Here is a 25,629-nt window from a genome sequence, read left to right on the forward strand (position 1 = left end):
AGGATAGATTCATCATGTAACAACAGTCCCTGAACTTTATCCATGAACACTGGACATGACAAATACCCACACACATGTCCCTCAGCTGCAGACGGGCACACTAAGGAGCTGGTGCTGCTCTTCTCTGTTCCCTGCTCTGTCTCCACTGCTGCGAGCTGACTTGCTGACTCTGGAGAGAGGCCTCCTGCCCTCCCTCTTTAAAGTCATCAACCAGCCCGGCTCCGACGTGCTGGCCCGTGCCTGGGCAGGTTGCCCTTACCGACGCCCAGGGGGAGAGGTGTGATTTTCACGGAGTATGCTGAGTTGGAAAATCCACAATGGTCCACAGGGATCATGGAGTCCAACTCCTGGCCCTGCACAGGGCTATCTCCAAGAGTCACACCATGTGCCTGACAGCATTGTCCAAATGCTCCTTGAACTCTGTCAGGTTGGTGCTGTGACCACTTCCCTGGGGAGCTGTCCCAGTGCCCAACCACCCTCTGGACGAAGAACTTTTTCCTGACATCCTACCTAAACCTGCTCTGACACAACCTCGGGCCATTCCCACCGGTCCTATCGCTGGTCACCACAGAGATCAGTGTCTGCCCCTCTGCATCCCATCCTGAGTAAGCTGTCACTGCGATGAGCTCCCCGCTCAGTCTCCTCCAGGCTGAACAGACCAAGTGACCACAGCCGCTCCTCGCAGGGCTGCCGTACAAAGCGCACGCACCGTGAGGGGAGCTGCCGGGCTGCCCCAGCGCCCTCACCGGGGCCGGCCGCCGGCCCAGCGCGGGGCGCACACGGGTCGGGCGCGCCCCTCACGGGTCTCCCCTCCCGCAGGGCCGCCGCAGCCCGGCGGGCGGGCGTGTGCGCCCGCTGACAGCCGCCCGCCGCCGCCATTTAACCCTCCTGCCGCCGCCGCCGGCGGGCAGTGAGCGCCCGCCCGCCTCTCGGGCAGCGCCGGCGGCGTCTCCTCCTCCACGGGAAGGACCGCACTCTATCCCCGATCGCCAGCCGCTCCGCCCGCGGCGTGGAGGTGAGCGCAGGGCGGGCGGAGCGGGAGCCGAGCCCGGCGGTCCCGGGGCGCGGGCGGGTCGCTGGGTGCCGAGGGGTGTGGCGGTGAGGAGCCCGGGCTGCCCGGGGCTCGGAGCCGGTCGGGGCGCGGCTGTCGGCGCGGAGCCGGCGGGCACGGGCGGGGAGAGCCGTCGGTCGGAGCGAGTGGTGCCGCGGGATCGCGCCGTGATCGCCGTGACGCGCGGTCCTGGAGGTGTTCTAAAACACCCGTGTGCCGGCAGGTCCCCGGTTTGCCCCCGCCCCGGTATTCTCTGTGGTCGCCTCTGCCCCGGAGGCAGCGGCCGTCCCGCCCGGAGCCCCGGCGCTCCAGCGCTCTCGGAGTGCCGGGAGCATCGGCACGGGCAGCGACTGCCCGGGTTTCACCCGAGCCCGCAATAGGTAGGAATAATTGTAGTGTTTTTTAGTATGTTTGGTGATTTCTACTTTATATCAGTCGCTAAACCGGTCGAAACCGTGTGAGTACACGGCAAATCCAGGGTAAAGCGTAGGAGAAAGCTTCGCAATTCTCTTTTTAATACTGATACTTCACGGTATTTCAGACCTGCTTCTCTAACGAACTTCTGATTGTATCAGCTGTGCCGTGTATGTTCTCCATACGTGGATCTTCATTATAAACTCCACCAAAAGAGGAATGCCAGTAATAGTGGATATAGTTTTGGGGGTTTTTAAAAATTTTTTTAAAGAAACTCTGAAGGGGAAAGGAAAGAATGGATGATTGCAATCCTTCCCTTATGCCATGAGCTCTCATCTAATGTATTTAATTTTTTGCATTCTTTATTTATTGTTGCTTGAACACCTTCCCAAATCTCCTTAAGCTTAGTAAACTTATTTTCACTGTACATGTTCCAAAGTAAATATCATCCCTATACTCTGTCTATTGTTTCAAAGGACAGATGTTGCTGGCCAGCCTGCTCTTGAATTGCTATGTTAATATCAAAAGGAGCTGAGAAATCCCAGGATTTTGTGAGATCTGACCCCAAATATTAATGAAAATAGGCTTTACCAGCTAATTATTGGGTTTTTTTCTTGCACACGGAGGATCTGGTGCTGTCAGTTTCAGCCTAGTGAATTTAGATGCGTACTTTTAATAAAGTCATTATCTGATAACAATGTAAAATTGTCAGATGTGTAAATAAGAATGAAAGATGCCTTTGAGGATGTGAGCTCCAGCCCCCTGCTGTGGCAGACATCACATAGACACTTTCCTGGCTAAACTAAGTATCTTCCAAGAAGTGGCATATTTTTGGCCCTGACCACTCTGGCTGGTCAGCAGTGATTAGATTTTGATAAAATGTGATGAATAGTAGAGGTGTTCTAGCTTTACTGTCAAAATGAAGAGATTATATAGGAGGTTCTGAAATTCCCAGCAGGTGGTAACACTTCAATAGCTGCCTAATCCCATTGCAATAAGCATACGATGGTTGAAAATAATTAATCTCTTTTCCAACATGCAGATAAAATATGAAGAAATCCATTTGAGGAAATGTTGCAGATACACATTTCTTTTTGCTATTAGTGCTGCTTGTGAAATGCAAGGAGGATTTAGGGACTTTCAGGCTTTTCTGTAGGTAGCCTATTTTGCTGTCAGCCTCTCATACATCGCCAGAACCGTGCAAATTTTGGGCTGCAAATACAACTAAAAATGTTTACTAGTGAACAGCTATAAAGGATTTTTTTTGCCTCCCTAATTCCAATAAATATTCAGACCATGGCTGGTTGCTGGATCCATCAGAGTGCCTGGGTAGGTGCTGCTGCCTGGGGCAGTGCTTGGGGCAGGGGCAAGTTGGTTCCAAGAGAATCACTCCTCATCCTGAGACCATACCACCGCCACACACACCCACTCCTTCCCCAAGCCCTTCTCCCACCTTGCTCTCACGTGTGCCCTAAGTCAGGGGTGTTTCTGTGCCATGGCTGGGTCTGCCTTCACCTGCAGCTGTGGGCTTGGTGGGACAAGGAGAGAGCAGGGCTGCGCTCAGAGGAGAGATGAGCAAGAACAGCCCTGTCACTGAAGGAGGATGGAGCTAGGGCAGGGGAGGGCTCAGCTCTGGTGGGGATTTGCAAAGAGGAAGAGGACTGAGGGTACTTGTGGTTAGGCAAAATATGGGATCCATCAGTGGCACTTCTCTGCATGAATGATGCTCCAGAGCACAGAGGTTTTGAGTGCCATGGATTTGTGTTCTCATTAAACTCCATGCTTGGTCATGGAGTGTCTGATGGCTCTTTCTTTAATCCTGATGGCTCTTTCTTAACTGCGAGGCTTATTTGCCTCTCAGCTCCCTAATGGAGGGGGAATAGGCACTGAATGCTGTGCTATTGCACTTGGTGAAGGTGGTTACTGCTAAATCAGCAGGTGACAGCTCTCAGAAGAGGTGGCTGGTGTCTGAAATGTCGTGTCTGTGCTGCAGCCTTGGATACTGCTACAAAAATACCAGGAGTCATAAATCCAGTTGGTGTGGAGTTTTTTATTTGTTTGGTTTATTTTAAGTTTTTTTTGTAAAACCAAAATGATCCCACTATATTTAATAGTTTTAATGATGTAGGGAAAGAGGGACCTTTTTTGAATAGACTAATACGTGTGATTCTAATAAGCAATATTATAGCCTATTCTATTACTTATTTGCAAAAAATATTGTAAGTACAATTTCAAATTTCACATCTGGCTCTTACATGGTTATTGACACTATTGCCTGCAAACCACACAGCTGATGAGGATTTATTCTTGTAGCCCCCACACCAGATAGCGAGATACAGTCTCCAGTGGAGAGCTGTGCCGCAGGAAAAGTAAGAGATGTGACCAAGATAGCACAGGAAATCTGCTGCAGAGCAGGGACTCAAAGTTTTCCTGTGTCATTTGCGTTGCACACAAGCCTCTTGGTCTTTGCTTCCAAAGCACTTTATGGCTTATGCCCTCCTCATCTGTCATTTCAAATTCCCTTTGGAGAGGAAGTCTTCCACTTCCAATCAGCCTATTACACTGTCTCTTGGAAGAAAAAAGCATCTTTTTATGTTGCTGTGCTTCTGCTCCATTTTGCACAATAGAGCCTCAGTTCATGCTTGTCCATGAGAGCAATACATTTAAAAAGCCAATTATTTGAAGTCTGATATCCTTCTCTGTTCCATCATTTTTCATCTCATTAAGTTAATGAACTTGAGGTAGAAGATCTGAATAGAGTAGAAACCATTTAAATGCACTGTCTGCTTCAAAAACCAAAATTGTATGAGTGTGAAAAGAGAGAAAATATTTGAGGAGGGGGCAAATATATGGAGAATTTGGAAGAAAACCTAAAAATGTGAAGAAATCTAGAAAGAAATTGGCTTACAGAAGATAGAGAGGAGAGGGGAAAATTCTGAACTGATCTTAGAGGTCAGCGTAAGGCCTGTCCAAAACTGAGATGAGGCAAAAGGAAGAAAAGTGAAGGAGAGGAGAGGAACAAACCTGTGCAGAAAGAGAGGAGTATGGGGACTACTACACCAGAAATGGGCCAGCATTACATTAGAGGTGCTATTGGAATTCAGCTAGCCAAGGTGCAAAAGCTCAGGGAGGCTTCATGGAGCGCTTTAATTGGAGCTTTGTTCAAAGGTAGGGCTGTACTGCAGCCGGCAGCCTGAAGCAGCTGTATGCGTGTGAGGTGGGAGGGCTCCTGCTGCAATCCAGTTGCTGCAGAGGCGTGCAGAGGGTGAAGTAGCCCTGGGCTAGGCTTCCAGAGGTACCTGATCTCACTAATTGGAAGTTAGTTTTGGTACAGTTTCAAACACTCCAATTCCAGCCTGGGTGTTACCCGCTCTGCACGCCGCAATCTTTTCCCAAGCGAGCCAAGATAACGCAGGAGGAAGGGTGAGAGGGAAGGACGTTTTGCTGTGATGGATGATTGGAGTTACCGAAACACCCAAGGGCTCTGGCGCTGGGCTCCCATCTCCAGGCTTGATTAGAAAGAGTCTCTGTCCTGAAAAGTCTTTGCTATAAATACAGAGCGTGAAAGATGGGGTGGAAAGGAGGGGAGCAGATTAATGCTGCAGTTTGCTGACATTATGTCTGGCAGTGGCAGGAATAGGAACAGAAGTCAGGTCTGGTCCCTGTGCCTCCCGCTGGCACCCTGTCTCATGAACCACGCTGCTTTTTCCTCGGTTGGGTTGATGTGCAAATTAAGATGTAAGGCAACTACCTCAAGAGTGCTCTCCTACACAGGCTTTTTTTCTTTTTTCCTAAGCATTTACTCTCCTTTCCATAGCTTTATTTCCTCTGTGCAGTGTGTTGCTCATTAGACTGAGATTAGGATTATTTGAATCTCATCTGTCAATGTGTGACTTTCTGAAAGAAGTATTTATAAAAGCCATTTGAAGAATCTGCAGCTAGGCAAGCTAGAAATGGAAAGGACCCATTAAAGTCATCCAGCACAATCACGGTACTCGTCCACAGAGCAATTTCCCCCCACTTTATTTCAGGGCAGTTTACAGCAATGCCACGTATCTTCGAGTTTTCTTTGAGCTGTTAACCCTAGAGGCCAAGACATCTATCACAATTATCTTTTTTAAACAAAGACTGTTTTTTCTTCTTTGGACTACTTTGGTTCCTTGTTTCGATTAACTGATTAGTGATCAATAACGATACAGGCAAAGAATGATGTTCCTGCTGCGATGCTGCCCCTGCTGCCGGCAGCTGGAGGAGTTCGGGAGCGGCTGTCCCTGGAGGCAGGCTGGCTCCCGGCCGCCCTCCGTCAGCAGCCGCCCCTCTCCTGAGGCACAAGGTTTGTCTTCCTGTAATTTACAGCGTATCAAGTGAAATTGAGGGTGGTGGCGGTATCGCTGTCCCTATCTAATGCTTTCTGGAGCCCTGTCAAGTTCCTGGGCCAGATGATGATTATTCTTTTCAGATATGTGCAGCTATTATTGTAATGGGCTTTTACTGAGCAAGGCTGTGCCGCTAGTCTCTTCTTAGAAATTATTCTCTCCAGCCACTTGGCACAGAGAGCAGTTCAAAAAGCTTTCAAGTAACACATCTGCTGTGTCTTAATTCAACAAGCAGAGCAGTGTAATTGCTGAAATATCTTATTTGTGATTCCTAAAGACATTCATGATCTTTGCCATACTTGGTTCCTATGTTTTACCATTATCCTCCACAGTTTTGCTCATTCTTGACTTCTGCCTGCTCCAGTACCAGATTTCTCTCATAAAATTAGGTTGTAAACTTAATGGATCAAGACCTTTCTTGCATGTTTGTGTGATGGTGAGCACAGTGACACTGACCTACAGGTGCTCTGTGAAACGCAGGAGAGCAATTCTTATATTTTGAAATGGCCTCTGAGTGGAATTTCTCGTTTTAGAATCCCTCCTACTTACATTTCTGAAGGAAACTGTTTGGTTTTGCTGCTATCATTGTGCTTCCAACCTCTTTTATCTAATTGTTACGAGACTCATAAAGACTAGTTTAAACCACACGGACATAAAACTGGGAAACTTGCCAAAAGAAGTCTATTTTTATTGGCTTAGCAAAGGCTGTAGTGAATGTAAGCTTAAAAAATTATGGAGGAAAAAGTGGAAGTTGGCATCTTCTCCATCTGATCAATCGGAATGACATAAAAGGCAGTTATAGATCTCTTATAAATCTAGTAAGATCACTAAGTGTATTACTAGACCTGAATAACAGAGGGAGTTCAATGACCAAAAAGTTGGTTTGCTGACCAATCAGTTTGCTGCTGAGCTGCTTTCGTACTTGAAAGCAGCTGACAAACTATATGAATTGTGTACAGCAATAAATCCCCAATATTGGTATGTCCTGAGCTCAGAGTTATATTTTGTGTAAAATGCTCATTATTTTGCTGTTATGAACCTTGGTCATAATATAAGATATCCATAGCAGCAGTTCCTGCAGTGCAAAGATAAAATTGTTGTTATCTGTCTTTGTTGTTCTGGCTCAGGAGCTGCATTTCAGGGTGGAAAATTATTGTACAGTGAGTTGTAGCTGTCCTTATTCAGATACATTGATAAGTGTTACTGGTTGTTAAGTAAATGACAGCAATGTTAATTAATATTCTTTTACTTGTTAATGATATGTCTTTCTTCTCATATTTTATGAAGGAAAGTTGACACAGCTGTAATTTTTTAACTTTTAGGTGTTCTTGGAAAATGTGCTGGCACTTTGGAGCTGAAAAAGGACATGAGGAGTAAAAGGACCCAGGATCTCACTGTTCAGAATGAAATATATGTTGAAAGATTTTTCAAATCTATTGTTAGTAGTGCTCTGTGACTACGGTGAGTATTAAAGCTGTCAAGTGAAAACTGTGATGTGCTTTCACAAGGTGGTTTTGAATGGTGGTATTTCCAGGTGATCTGTGGAAATGAAATGCTATGAAAGCCGCCACTGACAGACACAGAATTTTGTCTAGATCTTATGCAATAGTTAAATGCAACTTGCATAAACTGTCCCTTTAGATCAGTGTCAGGATTCTTTCCTGATGTAAATTTGCTTTGAGAAATAAATGAGATAAATTAACGAATTTCCATGAGCATCAAGGCTGTGCTAGAAGCAGCAACTGGAACTCCGCTCTCTTGTAAGACTTATATTTCACAATATTTAATGAACATCATGGAAGATAGGCCTGGTTTAGTTATCCATAGTAGGATGGGTGGAAATACGTACAGAACTACCCGTTCCTCTCCATACTAGGAAAGGGACCTGGGTGGTTGGATCATATGTGAGCATCCACAGTACAGCCAATGTCCTATGGCTGAGTGAGCCCCCATTTGATGGATCTAAGCTGCCACCCAGAGAACTTTTGAGTACAACAGAGGCATTCTTTACTCTGATTGTATAAGAAGCCAAAGGATGATGTTCATACTCATTCAATCTTAGTGACATAAAATTAGACAGGTAGTCAGAGACAATCAGTTTTGTTTGATTAGTCCATGCATAAATCCATACATATTGAAAGCAGCTTGCATAAATCCATACATATTGAAAGCAGCTCTTACCCATCTGCAACTGAGATGTGTAGAATGAAAAAGCCTCCTTCTCACCATCAGCTGCCAAGGAGGGAAGTTAGACATCCTAAGTTCAAGTCAGAAACCTGCGAGACGTCTACAAGCTGAGGGGCATCATATGTATGGTGTCTTATCCTTTCCAAGAATGTACAAAGTAGGTTTGCAAATTCCTTTCTTATTGCAGAGTGAATTAGAAATTCTGAAAATGGGACTCTTAATTCCTAAGCAATTAATATGTTTTAGAAAATTTCATTCCTAGTTTAAAAGCCAGCATTGTTTTGACAGCTGCAGTACATTGTCAAACCACGCTGAAGGATTAAGCTTTGCACTGCACAAATAAGTACAGCATGGAAAACATGGGAAAAGAAGTAGTTAATCCCCACTTATGGAATGAGCTGTAGCAGGTAGTTCTTGCATCAAACAGCTGAAGATGTCTTACAAAAGAGAGACATGGACAAAAACGTATCCAGTATGCTGTATAAATGAGAAAAATAGTAATTCATTAAATAAGTAATGCTACTCATTCCTCTGTGCATCGTCCATCTCTGTTGCAGAACAAAGGATCCCTAAAAGATGTACAGAACCTAGAACTGCTATCTTTTACATGAACTTGGTTCTAGTAGAAGACTCTTGTCTATGGCTTTTAGTACAATTTCTTCTTTTAATAAGACAGCTAAATAGCCCAGGTAGAAACACTGCGCTGAGTGCATAACACAGTGAAGGTAAGTAGTAAATTCACTGGAGCCAAGACGTGAGATGAATGATTACAATATCCACTGGTTCTTGGTGAGCCAGTCCTGTAGACATTCACGACTGATTGACTCAGAGGTAAAAGCTATTATTCATGAACTTTATAGAGCATGGCACAGCAAGTAATTATGAGGTGCAGTTAATGAGCTAAATCTCTGCTGCAAACTTTAGGTGCATCAACTTTCACCTTATTTCCAGTTAAAGGGCAGCCCATAATTCAGAAAATTCCTTCCATACAGTTCTGCATATACATATCTTTGAATATTACTGTGTACATTGATTTTAGATAACTATTTCATTTATATAGTTCTCTATTTCAGGCAAGACTATTTTTAAGTGATCCAGTATGCTCTGGAAAATTACTGAAGTGCTATAAAAAGCCCTAACATCCAACTAAACTGTATTCTCATTTATCAGTTTTACTGATGTTTTTGTTCTACTTAGCTCTGTGTTACCGGTGGCTGACACGCCAACAGCACAACCCAAGCTGGCTTAAAAACACTTAAAAATAACTATCTGATAGCACCCTCAAGTAATTCTTCTTGCTTGAAATCATGGACTTTTAATCTTTTAAAGTGTGAATTCTTACAGAGACTCTTCTGGCAGGTTGTTGGTGCCACAGCCAGACTTCTTTCAATAGCAGACCATTGTAATGACAATGAAAATTATACAAGTGCATTGAAAGACGCCCCTGACTGGCTATCCAAACGATTGGGATGAAGTTTTGGCATGTGACAGAGCCATGGGCATGTAGTAGGCCAGAGGGCAACTGAAGGAGCTTGCAGTGGAAGCTATCTCCTGACTGGTGTCTTTTGGAGCATTGTGAAAAACTGCTGTGTGGGCTGTCCAAAAGTGCAAATTTCTTGTTTACCAAACTGGGGAAAAAGATGCTGTGAGCTGGGGTGCACCAGCCAGAGCTCTGCGGTGCTGTAACTGCATCCTCCAGTAGTGTTCACTTTCCTTACTTCCCAAGTGATCTGCACTTAGGGTTGATGGACTGCTCTACAGCAGTTCCCTGCCCTCCTGTCCTTCCTTCTGACATACAGAGTAGTGTTACTCATCATCTCAGCTGTTCCAAATGAAAAACAGTGCAAAAGGGTCAAGACAGTTGTAAAAGAGAGTAAGGACAATAAAGCAGTAGGTAGAAACATCAGTGCTTTTCATTACTATTGCTTGAATGTTTTTGTTGTAAGTTTAAAGCTTAAAACTGAAATTTTTCATACTGGGTTTTTGCCATAGTCTGATTTCCTTTCCCTTTAATGTTTCAGCTACATTGAATCTAGCTGATTCCCATGCAGAGAAATGCATCATTTTGCCCACTATCAAAGAAAAAAAATCCCAGCAACTCACAGTCATTTCACTGGGAAATTCTAACACAGCTGTGGGAACTTCATCTTTGTTAGAGTTTTCACAGTGGCCTAGGACATGCTTTCTGCTGTCCTTATAAAGACCTAAATCTGGTCCAGATCTAAATCCTTGCAGATGACTTAGAGATTAAATTCTCTGAAGGGTCAAGTGTGCCCCAACTCCCGCTGGCTCCTCTTGCCAGCCTCATACAACACTGTGCATGCTCCAGCCCAGGGCAAGAATTCCCCATTCCATTACTGGACACAAGAGTTGGTTGTCCTGTGCTCCCTTATAGAATGCTAGCACCGAGCAAGGAAGGTGGGAATGTGCTGGAGTTCATCACAGACCCAAGGAACAGCAGTAGATAAAAGAGCTATAATGTGAAGAGATGAGGGCAGGAGTTTGAAGAACTGTGGTAACAATAATGGAGTTAAGCTAGTATCCAAGAGATACTGAAAGTAGATAGTGGAAGAAACTGGACTGTAAAATATGGGCAGGCACACATGACAGAGCCAAAACATGAAGAACAAGGAGAATGTGTTGCTGGGTAGTTCAGGGAGACACTTTTCACAGGTGTTTCTCTGGGTGTCCAAGTCGAGGTCAGGTTTGCTGCGGTGCCATGTGCTCACCACAGCTGCAATGAACAGGATCCTGCTTTGGATTCTGAAGGACTGTTGTACTTAAAATCAGGCCTGGTTTTTGCAGTGCACCACAATTAGTTGATACTTGACAGTTTTTACCTTCATGCCTGTGCTTTGGTTCCTAACATACTAAACAAGAATAGTGACTGCCTCTCATTTTTTGGGGATTTTAGAAGGATAAAGTCATTAAAATTTCTAATGCTCTAATACACTACAATAAGAGCACAATAGAAGAGTCCATGGGGGAAATGAATAATTCTGTGTTATCAGGATGGATTTTGGATGGTGTGCAGTCAATAATGCATAGGACCACCAATAGAAGAATGAGAACAAAAGAACCCTCTGATAATGAACACTGTCCATCTGCCAAATGAAGCAGTGTCTTGTGGAAATGCAAATGAAAGTCTGGAATTATAGTACATACATGTAAGAGTATATTTATAATTTATATGTGTAAGGCTGTGTGTGCCACCTTTACTTGGACTGTATGTATGTGGTTGGTGCTGGTTATTTTAAGGACATGTTATAGCTGGTGGCAAGCAATAGATTCTTTTTTTTCTAGTGCACACTGCACCCCACCCAGATGTAAATGTCTATACTCAGTCAGATGAATTTCTTCCTGAAAATCTTTCCTGCTGAGAAGAAAGTGAATCCAAGGTGACTAACTCAAATTGAAGCTTAGAGTAGTAGGCGTCTAATATTATGTGAGATGAGTCCTGCTACTCCTGACTGCTAAGTGCTTGCTTTGGCAGTTGCAGTGTTTTTCCAGCAAAGCTTTCTTTGAGGTAATCTTAAGACATGTGTAACAGATTTTACAAGTCAAAGTACTGTTAGTTGATACTACTTATGAAAGGATTGCTTTAACTAAGTTTTACACTTCCATGGCACCTTCCATCTAAGACTCAGAAGCCTTTCCCCAGACAATTAATTTAATAAAGATGTCTCACAGCACATTCTGTATCTGGAATAGATGTATGCAGTTCCCATTTTTCAGATAACCTTTCTGTGTCTGAAATCCTTAAGGTTCAAGCAACGCAGAGAAGGTAGCTGAACTAAGAATGGAAATGTGATCTTCCAATTTATTGCTTTAGATACCATTGCTAGTTACAGCATGTCTCAGGATAATTTGGCAGCGTGCACAAACATGGTCATGCAAGAAGTGAATTTGAAAACACTGCACCATTTAGAATGAAATGATGTCATTTAGACATGTTGCACCACATCTGAGACAAGAAAAGTGCTGCAGTCACCATCACTGTTATTTTCAGCTCTTTCACTCAAGTGTCTGCGATGCAAATGAGCAAAATGAAAGATTCATAAGACAGAGCAAGAGAAAAGGCTTCAAAAAGCATCATGCAGACTTCCTATTCTATTTAACTTGGGGGACATTTTTCATCTGTCTGTATGAGGAACCACTGTCCTTTTTTTTGCTGAATTATGGCTGAAGCTGAAAAACAGCTGGCCTCTGTGGAGTTTAAAAATCTGTAAGTGAAAGAAGTTGAAAAGTTTGAGAATCTATTCTGATAAAGTAAGTTTTCTGTTAATCTTTTGGGTGGTTTGTGGTTTGCTTTAAAATACTGGTTTTTACCTTCCTGAAGGTGTTACTGCAGTCGACTTTGAGCTGTGGCAAATCAGATGCCTGCACAGAACAGAGGTGTTGAGCTCTGACTGCTATTGCTAGGGCCTTTTCTTTTTTTGTGATCTGGTTCACTTGAAAAAAGATTGAGAACCACTTTTAATATCCATTTTTTAAATGCTTGTTTTCTTCCATAGGAAAATCACTTGTCTGTTTCTTAATACTGTCACGGAACTTTTCCTTTCAGTTCTCGGCGAAGTGGAGTATCTCCTGTTGGAGCACCCGGATCATGTAGCTTTCAGCAACGACACAGTGTCTGTGGAGTATCAGTACTACAGTGGTGGTAATGTGACAGCAGAGCATGTGTCCATCCTTTTATTGGATGCCAGCACCAGTGAGATAATTGCAAGAAAACAGCTTCCCGCAAATCAGTCCCAGGGGACGGTGGTGTTTGAGTGTTTCCATTTCAAAAGTGCTGGTGATTTCTTGTTCAGAATGGTCTCTCCCAGTGACAACAGCAGTGCTGCCCAGTGGAGCAGAAGCAGCATGTCCACGCTCCATGTGGAATGGCCTGTATTTCACATTGATTTGAACAGGAGTTCAGAGATGCTTGGGAGCTCCCTTCAGGTTGGACTTTTTACAAATGAGCAGTTATGTGCCATGAACAAGACTGTGATTTCACTGGATGTGATATTCACCAGCACCCTTTATGAATTCAGAAGAGTATGCTCTGATGAGACTCTGGGCATTAGAACTAGCAAAATAATCCCCCTGTCTAGGTCCCAGTGGGTAGAGTTTGATTGCCCACCTGTTGGTCAAGAAATATACATTACTGTGTTACTGAAATCGTTAGAAACACATTCCATCATTGCCTCCGTAGGACCTGTAGATCTCCTCCACAAATTTGGATACAGACTGGTTGTGGCAGCAGAAGACACATGCAAAACTTTGGTTCAGGTCTCCGTAATCTCTCCACCATGCACTTCTATCAGTGGAAAAATCGTTGTTTATAAAGAGGCTCTCAAGCATTCGAGTCAAAGAACAACTTGGCTGTATGAAAGCATCCTTCATCCAGGAGACAACAGGACAGAATTTAACTGCACTTTGTTTGATGTGGGGAAGAACAAATACTGCTTTGACCTCCTCAACTTCTCAAACCGAAGCTATTTTCCAGCAAGAGTTAAGGAGTGTATGCTGATCCAAAGGAATATGGGTTTGTACTGATTTTTTTTATCTTTTAGCCAAAATCAGCACTCTTGCCACCAACAGGGTAATGATTTTGGGTATTCTGCACCAGACAAAATAGTTGTAATGTCATACTCAGGTGGGAACAAGATAGACTGTTATGTAGAGGACACAAAGACATTTGATAACAAGTGCCACTGTGGTAGCTTAAGGCTGCACTAAGTTAATGCTTCATACCAACTAAAGCTACTTAGAACATTCTGAATGATGTACCTGTCTCATTGCGCTGAAAATGAAATTTGTCCCTCAGTGAAGTAAGAAGCTACTGCAGTAGATCTGGCCCACTGGAGACTCTAAAGGTAGGATTAGTCTTACCTGCATCTAAGTGTGTAAAAGCCAGGGCCCCAGCATTAAGTAGTTGTGTAGCTTTTTAGTTGAGAGGCATCTTGCAAGGGTGATTCATGGGTGTTGAACATACAGGGGCTGAATTCTCACACGGGTGTCTTTTTCACTACCTGTTTGGTGTAGAAGTTTAGAGCTCTTCCTGTTTGATGCACAAACTCTGGTGAGATGAGTCAGGGTTTGGCTACAGTGAAGGGCACAGCTGTGTCACTTGGACAGCTGGCAAGTTTTCTGAATCAGTGTTTCGAGAGATGTGTCTGCTGCTTAGAAGAGACCAGGGTGCATTTTTTGACCCATGAGGCCTTCTGGCAGATCATGGGCCATGTTCATAGAGCCAAACCTTTCCTTATAGGAAAGATTAGAATAGTACAATCTGCCAACTCGGAACAGTTGGTGGTCCATATAATCCTTTGGACCATGATCAGGCATGGTCTGAGAGAGTGCTGGTTGGAATAAGCCAAAACCATGTATGTGTTATGCAGCTATAGCGTTAGAAGTGGCAGTCCATGGTTTGACAGTCTACAAACCACGATTGCAGGGCAGAGGAAGCAGATGAGCCAAATACCCTTCTCATCACTCATTTGTGGAAGGCAGCCACAGAGAGGGATGGGCCATATGTGCACAAGGGAATTGGGATTGGGTTGGGTTAGGTTGTGTTGCCTACACCCTGGAAGGTAAATGTTCTCGTTTGAAGCAGCATGTGTCTGTAGGTAATGACGTAATCTTTTCCAACTGCACACTTCAAAGAATTTGAATTGAAAGGTTTAAGATGTGCATCATTTTCCACACCTCCCTGCCTTGGTTGCCCTGAAAAAAAAGTGCAGGATCCCTAGCCAAAAAATGGCCGTTGAGCTTCATAGATGGGTATCTGAGAAGGATCATGAGAAGACCAGGAGTGCAGGACATGCTCCAGAGCACACAGTCTTAGACACAGCCTACATTAGTGAGGTTCCTAGCATCATGTGGTCTTACTTCACATATTCTAAAACTGTTATCTATTTAATTAACTCTCTGTACTAAAAATGACCTCTATTTTCAACACATGCCAAACCCAGTGCATAGTTCTCTTCATCTTAACTTCCCATCTGCATTCTCTTTTGGCACTCCCTCTCTTCCTTTGGCATAAGAAAGGCTATCTAAAAATGAAAGCATATTATTTTCTAAATGGAGGTAATTCACAAGGAAAAAGGAAGACAGAATTCTGTTTTTTCATCTGTACCTGGGTGGTATGTTACACTGATATGATCCAGATAATTACCCTGACAGATAAATCACTAGCATATGGTATAGATATGATACTGTGCCCAATATTTAACTGTTTTAATTGATGAGCTCTCCATTAAGCAATGGTTCCCTGCAATCTGCTCTATTTCCTTGGGTTCCTCAGCAGCCCCATCCTTACAACCACATTGGAAAGAATCAGGCTATGCCTCTTGAAGAGCAGAGTTAGGTCATTAGCTGCCAAGTCAAGAGTATTGCATCTACAAAGCCGATGAAAGGGAAGCCACACCATGTAGTTGTAAATAAAATGTCAACCTGAAATTAATTAGGCTGCAGCACATCTGACTTTGTGCCTGTATCTGTGAGACTTCAAAGCCTGCAGGCAGCGTTTGAAAGGAGCAGGGTGTTCTGGGAGGGGCACATCAGCCTGAAGCCATGACAGACAGAGCTAACCTGCACTGCCTGTGATGGCCATCAGCCTCCTGGCTCCTTCGGAAGGAGCGCCCCTGAGCCCCCTCACTGGGCACCGTGGGGTGCCCTGCTTACAGCAGACCCCTGATCGCTGCTTGTGTAAAACACACAACTGCTGCAGGACAGTCTCCTAATTTCTGCTTTGGACTTCCTGAAGTTTAAGGCCAGGAGACATGATAAATCTCTAGTCTGGGCTCCTGTGCAGTGTGGGCCATCATTTTTCATTCAGTTACCCTGGTGTTGAGCCCCACAGCTAGTCTTTGCATCTGACTGCCACTTACCCTCCAGAGAGTTATCTGGTCTTCTGCTGAAGACACCACAAAACAGACTTTTCTGGTAATTTCTTTCAATACTATAATTTATTTATTCTTTTGAAAAGGGAAACTTTGTGCGTTTCATAACTAAAGCTAATCTAGCTTCATCCTCTGGCGGCTGAGTTTTACTCTGCTGCTTTCTGATAGCTGTTTTCTCTCTTTGCCTCACAAAGACATTTGCACATCCAGGTCATCTCACTTCTTACAGATTTTCTCAGTGTTCTTTTTAACAAATGGAAAATATTAAGTCTTTAGTTGGAAGACATTTTCTTCCTGATTTGATTAATTTACTGATTCTGTTTGGCTCCCTTTCTGTTAAACACTCATGTTTATTTGACAGCCAGGGTACCAGCTTTGTGTGCTGCATTCAGACATCCTTCTCACTGATGCTGCTTGATCAGTAGCACTCTTCCCTACCCCTACCTCTGCTTTTATTCCACTGATTGCATTATGCAATTTTCCATAACTTTTGCCCTGTAAACTCCTCTTGAGCTGTTTCAGTATAGAGTCTGCCATCCTGCAGGTGCAATTTTCATTCCTTCTTCGTACACTTTCTTTTTACTTTGCTGATTTAGGATCTATTTTTTTTTTAATTATCCTAACTTAGCAAGTACCCTATGTTGCTCCATGCAACTGCACTGTCTGCTTATGTCATTACAGGAGGGACATATTTTCTCAGTAATGGTTTATATTTATTTTCATGTCAACTAGGGAAGCACTGAGCCATATACTAATCCCTTTGGAATCTCTCCAAATGCATTCTCACTCACTGATGGTTTTCTGTTGACAGTTGCATATCCAATCTGTCACTCAGCCAGTTCTTACTTCATTTAGCATATGCTCTATTGTTATGAAGCAGAGATATTGTTTTGTAAAAGATCAAAGTTCCTAAATCATTAAAATGATCTTCATTCAAACCACAGACAATGAGATAAAAGATGATTTTGCCACATCTATTTTCCATAAATCAGACACTAGTTATATTCGTGGTGCTTTGTCAGTCCTGCTCTTTACTCCTCATTCAGGCCAAGTTTAGTACAGCTTTTTGGAACAGGAATCTGACTTGTGCTTGGAGTAGGAAGGAGAAAGCTCCCTGTGGCCCTGAGTGGGCCAGGTCAGCAGCTCTTTGAGCCCAGTCCATCAGCTTCAGAATAAGTGTCACAAAAATCTTATGCTATCCAAGACTATGAATATATCTGTTAAAGGTGGGGAGTGCATCCATTAATTCTGAGACAGCACTTGTGCAGTTTTCTGTAGACCCTAACTGGAGAATCTGTGAAAAAATTAACAGTGAGATTTGAGTCACTTCATTTTTCTTGGTGGGCTCTTCACTGTTTCACAGAGGAACATGTAGCTCATTTTTTCCCCAGTGTTTGACTGGATTTTTGGGATGTCTGAGGTAGGAAACTCTGTTAGATCATTTTATCCAGCAGCATATACATTGCAGGCTCATTCTTTTCCGTGCTTCATCCTGTGCTTTGCTCACCTGGGATTTAAGTGTCCCCAGCAGTGAGACTTCTGCTCTCCTTAGAAGGTTGTCCCATGTTCTAGTCTGTATCCTGCTTGAAATATTCAGGACAAGACTGATAATATTAATCAGTAATGCTAAAGCATAGAAAAAGGCATTTTTTCATATTTCTGGTGTTAATTAACTTTCTTTTCCAGTTGTTAGTTACACTCTGGAGACCAGTTTCAACTTTGGTGTGAATTACACTGAAGTCTCTTGCAGTTGCCTACAGCACAAATGAATTTTGTTCATCTGACTTTCGCTTTTGGGATGTTGGCAGGGCATGAGAAGTGCAGCTGTTGCCTGAAAAGGGAAAGAGGAATATGGGGGAAGACCTTCTGAAGAGAAAAGTGGTCAGTAAGGGAGGAGAGGAGCAAATGGAGCATCTAGAGGTCAGGCAGGCATGTACAATTTCTGTCAAATTTTTGCTTCCTGAATAAGACTGTGTGAGTCAGATCTGCTGGATGGTAGGAAATTCTGAGAACCAATTAGCTCTGTTACCTGAATCTCTACCTGGGTTGGGTGTTTATTTAGAAACACACACATGCAGGGGATCTGGGTGTGCTAGGGCTGGTTTGTACCCCATCCACTTTTCCTGTGTCAGTAAATGCATCATCTCCGCACATTAGGAATAAATCAAGTTTTACAGACTCAGCTTCTGGAAAAAAAATTATTTTTAGGCTGTGCCTCCCCATTTCTTAACAATTCCTGTTTGTGGGGGAAAGACTCTCATTTTCCCAGAGTCTAGGATTTCTTTCTTTAAAGGGATCCTTTTCCTTTCGTTGTCCAAATTAGTAACCTGTTGGAACATGCCACCATTTCAGTGCACCCAAGCTTCTTTTCCATGGAAGGGTGAGAGGCTGTTTTCAGGACCTGAAAACTGATTTCAGCTTCCAAAAATATCCTGCAATCCCCTAGGCTAGCACAGATACTTACATGAACCTGTCAGCAATTAGTGATTTTGTCCCACACCACTGGCCTGGTTGAAGTGTTTAATAAGACTGGTCATGTGTGTCAGGCTGGAAGGTTGATGCTGAGTGTCCCTTGCTGACTGTGCTGATGGACAGCACTGCACGCACAAAATCTTGTGAACATGGAAATCTGAGGGGAGAAATTTAGGCAGAGCAATAATTAACACAGTTAATTGCATTTATCTTTCATGTTGGCAGATCTGCCAACTGTTAGCTATTTCAAAATAACTCATCAGTTAGATGTCTTCATGTTGATAATTGATTCCTCAATTGTGTGTGAAGAAACCTCACGCTTATTAGATCTAGTTTGCAGTGCATACCTTCTGGCTTTTCCCCTGGCATTTTCAATCTGTTTGTCTTAAATGGAGGTTAATAATTTTATTTCCTTGGGGGAGAATAAACTGTGCTTCATTTTCTTTTACATTCTGGTAATTGCAGGGGATTGCAGAGCAAGATGCAGGAGTTTAAATCTCCCATCTTTTATGGGAGCTGGAACATTTCATGCTCTCCTGCTGTTTGAGGCACATTTCTTAGCCCCAAAGCTATGGATGCCAAGTGTTTTTGCTAAGGAACTCTATACCTTTAGCCAAAGTCCAAGTCAGTGAAAAGTGTCCTGGAGCAATGGGCACGTCTTAGGTTTGACGTCAGTGTTGGGAAATTACTCATCCTAAATGTTCTTGTATGTTGAAACCCACAGGCTTCAATGTGGAGACTGTTGGGCACCCTCCACTATCACCACTGTAAGCACTGGAGGCAACCAGAACCTTTGTGAGCTTGGCTCTGCATCTGACTTTAATTAACAGAAGTTTAGATGAGCAGGAAATGTGGAGAGAGGGAAACAAGTTAGCTCACGCACTGGGAATTATGACAGGAACTCACCAAGCTGCTCACACAAAGAGTCTGTAGGTCTACAAGGAGGTACGTCTTTCTACTAGCCCCTCTTCCAGTGGTGAGGGACGCTGGAGTCCTTCATGGTCCTGATATGAAGAAAACTGTGGGACATCCTATGATATATATGATACTATGAAGTCTTTTTGAGAAGGCATCAGTGAGCCCTTGACTGACTGTGGATTATGAACACTTTTTCTTCCTGCCCTCAGTAATAGCTTGGTTCACTAAATGATGTAACTGATGTGTTTTTGCAAACTGTCCATGATTTGTCCCTTTTTGGGACTCCTTATCCCAACAAACTTCCTCAGTTACCTGCTTGTTGGCATCCTCTGATTCTCTTTTCCCTTGATGCCATACACTTGCTCCATTTTGCACTTCACTGGGAGCTGACATGGCTGCAAACTGAAGGAGGAGTCTGAAAGCTCAGCCTGCCTTTGGGGTCATCACCAGCTCCAGGGACAGAGGTGTGAAAACAGAGAGGTGCACGAAGAGCACAAAGTGAAATACAGCCTGGGATCTTGGATGTTGCAGTATTGTGGTGGAGTCGGTGACAAACAGCCGGGGTGGTCACTTGACGTTGTGTGGGCTTAGAACCACAGCAGCACCAGGGTGTCTTGCCAGGCCCATCTCTCCTCTGCTTTAGGCCAGGCAGATGTCCTGGGGCATGCAGGCACACAAATGTGTGTGAGTGTGCACCCACACATGCTCTTCAGCCGTGGCTGGCAGCACAAGTGTAAGCTCTCTGGGTCCCTCTCAGGTTCCCTGCTGTCGGGATGACCTGAGAGTCCCTTTTTCCCAGCCCGATGGTCAAAGAAAGAGTCTGGATTCTTTGGCTCTGGTTCACAAGGTTGTTTATTATCTATTATCTAAAATATTTTTTCTCAGACCAGCAGAGGTCTGATCTGCGGGTCTGCCAAGGGCACACTGCCTGTCCCTGGGCTGGTGTCTACATTTTATACTATAAATTACGTGTACTTTATTTACCATTATTTTCCAATACCTATCACCTATGTTAGACTGTCTACTTCTACTCTATACCAATATAAATGTGCCAACATCACCCAGAAGAGGGAGGCTAGAAAGAAGGAAGAAGAATAGGACAACACCCACATCCCTGCATCTTGCCTCCTAGACCCCCTATAATAAAATCCACAAAACTCCAGTTTTTCACCTGGTGATTAATTCATTATTACTCTACTTAAACTTCTGTGACTTGTGATTCTTCATACAAGGTTGCTAATTTTTTTAATGGGTTAAGATCGAAATCCCAAGTGTCTTTGGCTTTCTGCCAGGACTCCCCAGCCCCCTGCCAGGGGCACGTATCATCCAGGGCACCCAGAGGGGTGTCCTGGGGTTTAATGGGTTAAGATCGAAATGCCAAGTGTCTTTGGCTTTCTGCCAGGACTCCCCAGCCCCCTGCCAGGGGCATGTATCATCCAGGGCACCCAGAGGGGTGTCCTGGGTTCTGACAGGTCCCCATCCTATAGTGCAGGTGAGGACCTGCACCAGGAGAGCAGATCCACTTAGGCTGCTCACATTAATGCTGACATGGTCACAAAATTGTGTAGGACAGTGCCCAAAGCAGTTACAATTTAATGTTTATTTGAGCACAGCTGTATTTATTCTTGTTAGAGACATTTAAAAATAATAACACACTAGGAACAATACAACAACCAATAAAACATTAAATCATAAAGCCATTTTCAGTCATGCAACACTCTCTAGTGCTTGGACATCATAACTTGGTTAAGGGCATGCTAGCAGCAGTAATAAAATTAAAAATCACGGCTTGTGTTGGCAGTAGCAACACCATAAATTATCTAAAAGAGCAGAGTTCAACCTAGTCTACTTTTAAAAAAATTTATTTAGCTGCTTTTCTACTTTATCTGTGAGCAGTGAAATGGAGTTATGAAGACTATTGTTCTTCTTTCTGTCAAAGTCAGCTGACCCGTAGGAGCATCCCCCGGGGTTTTATCTTTTAAGATTGCACCTGAACTCATGCATTAGTTTGCATGAGAATTTGAAGTTGTGACCCTGCCTTAGCGTCACTGTCACACAGGGACAGGAATGGTCCCATCTTTACCTCTTTGGGTTCTCACTGCCGTAAAGTTTGAATGTGGAGATCACTAGATGAGGATGTTTTCTAAGAAAAAGAGGGATTTTATTGCACATTAAATATTATAATGCAATGTTAGAACCTGAGTCTGCCTCCAGTTAAAATAAATAAATGAAATGCAAAATTCCATCCATGAGTTAATTGCCTAATCATAAGCAATAAAACAATAGAGACCTGTAAGTTGTGAGATGAATGATTCAATAACATGCTTGTGTGCTGGAAAGAAAATAAAGAGTAAACCAATGTTGCCATTTCATTAGGCCTTGTAGGCTTATCATCCTGTCACAGTCATATAAATCAGCAGTAACTGTACTTCAGTCAATCAAATTATCCTGCTGTAAATGCACTGTTTGTCATGCAGGAATTGGATGAATATATAAATTACCAGCCCACTTCAAAGATCTGTGGATTCATTTCCTTTTGCTGTTTTTCCAGGCAGAACCTGCCTGCCAGTTGACTGACCACTGTGTTGCAGGCTGACACTGGGGTGAAAAAAGGAAAACAACAAGTGGAAGCTTTGGCTCATCACTGGATGCTGCTTTCTTTTTTGGTCTTGCTGTTTGCATTGTTTGGTTTTATTTATTGCTGTTTTTCTCAAAAAGAAGACATATGGCTGTGTCTTTAAAGGTGAGGAGTCAGGCACGTTCCTCATTGCTGTGAGCTTGTGTATTTGTAGAAACGTGGAGCCGGTGGCAGCCCTGGAGCCCGTGCAGTGTCACCTGTGGGGACGGAATCCGGGAGCGCTTCCGAGAGTGCCTCACCTCCTCGCCGGCAAAACCAGGCTGCGCTGGATCGCCAAGGGAGACTTCCCTGTGCTCACTGGAGGAGTGTGTGTGTATGTAGCTCTGCTGTCCTCTTCCCCTGGTTGTGTGACTGCCCTGGCAAAAGGAAAGTGTAAAATGGAGACATCCCATCTCTCTTTCAGTCATGCTGATCTGGGGGGGCTGTCACATTCCTGTAGTTGATGGAGTAGGGCAGGAGCCTCTGTCTTTGACTGTGGGACACTGGAGATATGGCTCCAAGGCATATTATTTCTGAATGCCATGGGTGCAACAGAAGTAGTTTAAAACCTCCAGGATGATCAGAGAGTGGAGAAGTCCTGAAAGAGAGATCTTGAGGCTATCAGAACATGTTCAGTAGTGAAAGCCAAAGCCTCCAGTGGAAACCTATTAGAAAGCTAAAGTCAGTTAAAAAAGGGTGCTGGTTCCAGCTGGGACCTGTGGTGTGAGTTTACCATTCTGTGGGTTTTTTGAGGTGGTAGTGCCAGGTCTCCCCCTGCTCCAGCCTGCCATTGCTGCTGGCCTGTGACAGGGCAGGCTGGCTGTTACTGATAGGTGAGGCTTTAAAAAGCCTTTATAAACCCTTAGCTATCGGAAACAACTGGCCACTGCTGGTGGGTTGCAAGTGGGTGCAGATGCGAGAGACCTGAGCCTTCTATAAGGTGGATTACAGCAGCCTCATGCCTCCAGTGAGGCTGGATGAGGCTGTGCCAGCACCATAGCTGGGTGCTGACAGCCATTGTTGAGGGGCATGAGAAATGCCCTCTTTTAGCAGAGTACAGATGCTCAGTCTGTGCAAAACTTCTGCTTCTTGCAAACTCCCTGCTGAAAAGGAGTGTGCTGATGCCAAGGGACCACAGAGAACAGAAAGCTGATCTACAAACTCCAGTGCCTTTTTGTCCCACAGGTGCCACAGGCAACAGGGATGGGGAAGGAAAGATACCTAGGAACTATGCAGCCTCCGAGGATCTCAGACTAAAATTTAACAGATATTTTAAGCTATTACAAAGTGACAAACAAGCCTTACTCCTTGCTTTGGCTGCTTGCAGGCGCTTCTTTCTGTTTGCAAAAGTGCAGTGTGTAGAACTGGAATAGAAGCAGCTAAAAAATGGGCAGTTTGGGGATGTGGGGAGTTGTTTAGCCCATGGCCACTGCGGTGCTTATGCCACTGAAAAGGAAAGGACAGCAGGGGGAGAGAATGTGCAGCTGGAGCAGGAATAGGGAAGGACTATGTTTTTAGTGGAAGTGTTGGCTTGAACCGGCTTCACAGCATCTCAGGATGAAGGCCTCAGAAATATACAGGCAGGACTGAAATGTGTTGTGGAACACTGCAGGAAATGGGTTGTATGTAACAAAAGTTTGGAAATGGAAAAGTTTGAATGGAAAATACTAAAAATTGTACTCTATCAAACCAAGTATTACATGTTGTCAGTGGTCATGAAGCACTGGGAATGTTTTAACAGGTCTAATGTTTTTAATGACTTGAAAATGCTGCCCATGTGGGTTAGCTTATTTAGTAAAGCTCTGAGTGAAAGCAGAGAAGAACAATTTAAATGCTTTGGGTCCCCAGTTTAAACCAGCCCTGCTCTAGTTGTCTTCTCTATGCCAAACTCTCTGAGGCTGCTGTGGACAGCAATGCCACCACCAAAATGCAGTGGGGTTGTTAGTGTTTTTCCAAAGCTGCTGTTGAGCTGTGCTATCCCATGCCTCCTGTCTGTCTTCTGGAGGGGTATGTCTGTAAGTATATAATTTGGTTTGGCTCCTTACCAGCCACTTTCACTCCCCACCTCTGGAGCTCAGAGCTCAGAGAGCAGTCCTGGTGCAAGGATCTCGCTGGAGGGTGTTCCCTGCATGCAGAGCATGTGCTGGAAACAAGATTTGGGTGTGGACCTTGCTTTGCATGCATGGAGGTGACAGGCCTCTGTGCTTCTCAGAGGGGTCACTCCTCCCATGCAGGTGTGCAGCTGTAAAAGGTGTATGATGGTTTCCAACCACCCTGTGCATACACTGTGCACGCAGCTGTGGCAGTCTGGTTGGACTCAGCAGGTCTGGACAATCCCCAGATTCCAGTGAGGTCTCTAGGTTAATAAGAAGGTTAATACATAGAGAGCAAGGAGGAAAAGGAGGCCTGCATCTGCACCCATTGCCATGGGATCATCTGGGGGAAATGCCTCCCTTCTGTCTTGTACATGGTTTCTAATCCTCCTCCTCCCACATGGGGCAGCTTCCTTTACAGAATCACATACATTATTTCATCCCATTGAATCTCAGCTTGCTCAAGAAGTGGTTTGACACTCTGACTTTACAGTACTCATCCGCTGCTTGAGCTCAGTCTGGGAGTGTCACCCTCACCCTTCCCACTCTGGCTGTCTGCAGCTTTCAGAAGCAGACAGGTTCTGTTTCCAGCATAACTCTGCAGACATTAGTCCAGCAGATGGAGCAAATGGCTGAATGAGCAAGGCCTGCACAGGGTGCAGGGGCCAATGTGGTGCAGGGAGAAGGGAACCATAGGGACCCAGTCCTGTTTGGAACCTCTCAGTTCCTTGCTGTTAGCTGTGTACCCCAAACAATGCAGCACAGCGTGCATTACAAATAGAGAACGGAGTATTTGGAAAATAGCCATAAGCAAACACGACTGAGAGAAGGATGAGAAATGAGTTGCTCTGCTGCAGTGGTGCTGAGTAGAGCAAATGCTGGCCATGCCTGCTTCCCTGAGGCCAGCTTGTTCACTCCCCACTCAGGTGTCCAGAGCAGCAGTGCTCTGGGCTCTGGCAGAGGGGCATTGGGCTGAATGCAAATTTTAGAGATCCTCCTATAAGATTCAGCAGGCAGTGGTCTTGTTCTTTAAGTTGGTTTCAAGCTCTCAGAGTGACACAAAGATCAAAGTTAATTCAATGGCAGGATTTTTTAGAGGACTTGGGATTGTTGGGTAGCCCTGAAATAGGGAAGTGGATCTCCTTCCCAGCCCAGCATCCTGCACTTCTGTTCTGTAGCAGCCTGAGATCTTCTGGCCTGTGTTTATCAGTGCATTTGTGCATCCTGCCCACCTAACAGTTGCGCTACCAGCTTGCTGTTGAGTGTGTGTTCTCCTGAATTATGGGAAGTACATGGTGTCCAGTTATTATTCTGCAGTCACATTTCCTCTTCCTGGACAGTCGCTGTGGTGCAGGCAGGAGCACCTGCCAAGTCTTACAGCTGGCTGTCAGTCTGATGGAAGGCTTTGGGTTCTGGATAAAACTAGAAACTGGGACAGGGTTGTTTGGTGGTTTCATCTGAGCTCACACCTTCTTGGCCAACTCTTGTCAACTGCAGCTAACCAGCCTTGTCCTCCAACAAAATCCTCATGGCTTTAAGGAGCTCATGTCTGACCAATGCTAACAGATACCAAAATTAGCTACTGACCACTTTCGACCATGCTGTATTCTGC

General features: G+C 44.3%; 1 protein-coding gene across 3 annotated transcripts in view; it reads left to right on the top strand.

Moving 5' to 3' along the window:
• The first annotated feature begins 854 nt into the window (after positions 1-854).
• The window catches only part of THSD1 (thrombospondin type 1 domain containing 1), a 30,758-nt gene continuing 5,983 nt past the window's right edge, over positions 855-25,629 (top strand). Inside the window, exons 1-4 of one of the 3 annotated variants that reach the window (XM_041407246.1) lie at positions 855-1,015; positions 7,164-7,302; positions 12,593-13,558; positions 22,100-22,258. In XM_041407246.1, the coding sequence (XP_041263180.1) occupies positions 7,245-7,302; positions 12,593-13,558; positions 22,100-22,258 (1,183 nt within the window). In that variant the 5' untranslated portion in view covers positions 855-1,015; positions 7,164-7,244. Of the gene's footprint in view, positions 1,016-1,037; positions 1,432-7,163; positions 7,303-12,592; positions 13,559-22,099; positions 22,259-25,629 lie in introns of those variants that run through there. The other 2 variants (XM_041407247.1, XM_041407248.1) reach the window with 2 other exon arrangements.

This window comes from Onychostruthus taczanowskii, unplaced genomic scaffold, assembly GCF_017590055.1.
Source record: "Onychostruthus taczanowskii isolate IOZ18803 unplaced genomic scaffold, ASM1759005v1 scaffold26, whole genome shotgun sequence".
NCBI classification, from domain to species: domain Eukaryota; kingdom Metazoa; phylum Chordata; class Aves; order Passeriformes; family Passeridae; genus Onychostruthus; species Onychostruthus taczanowskii.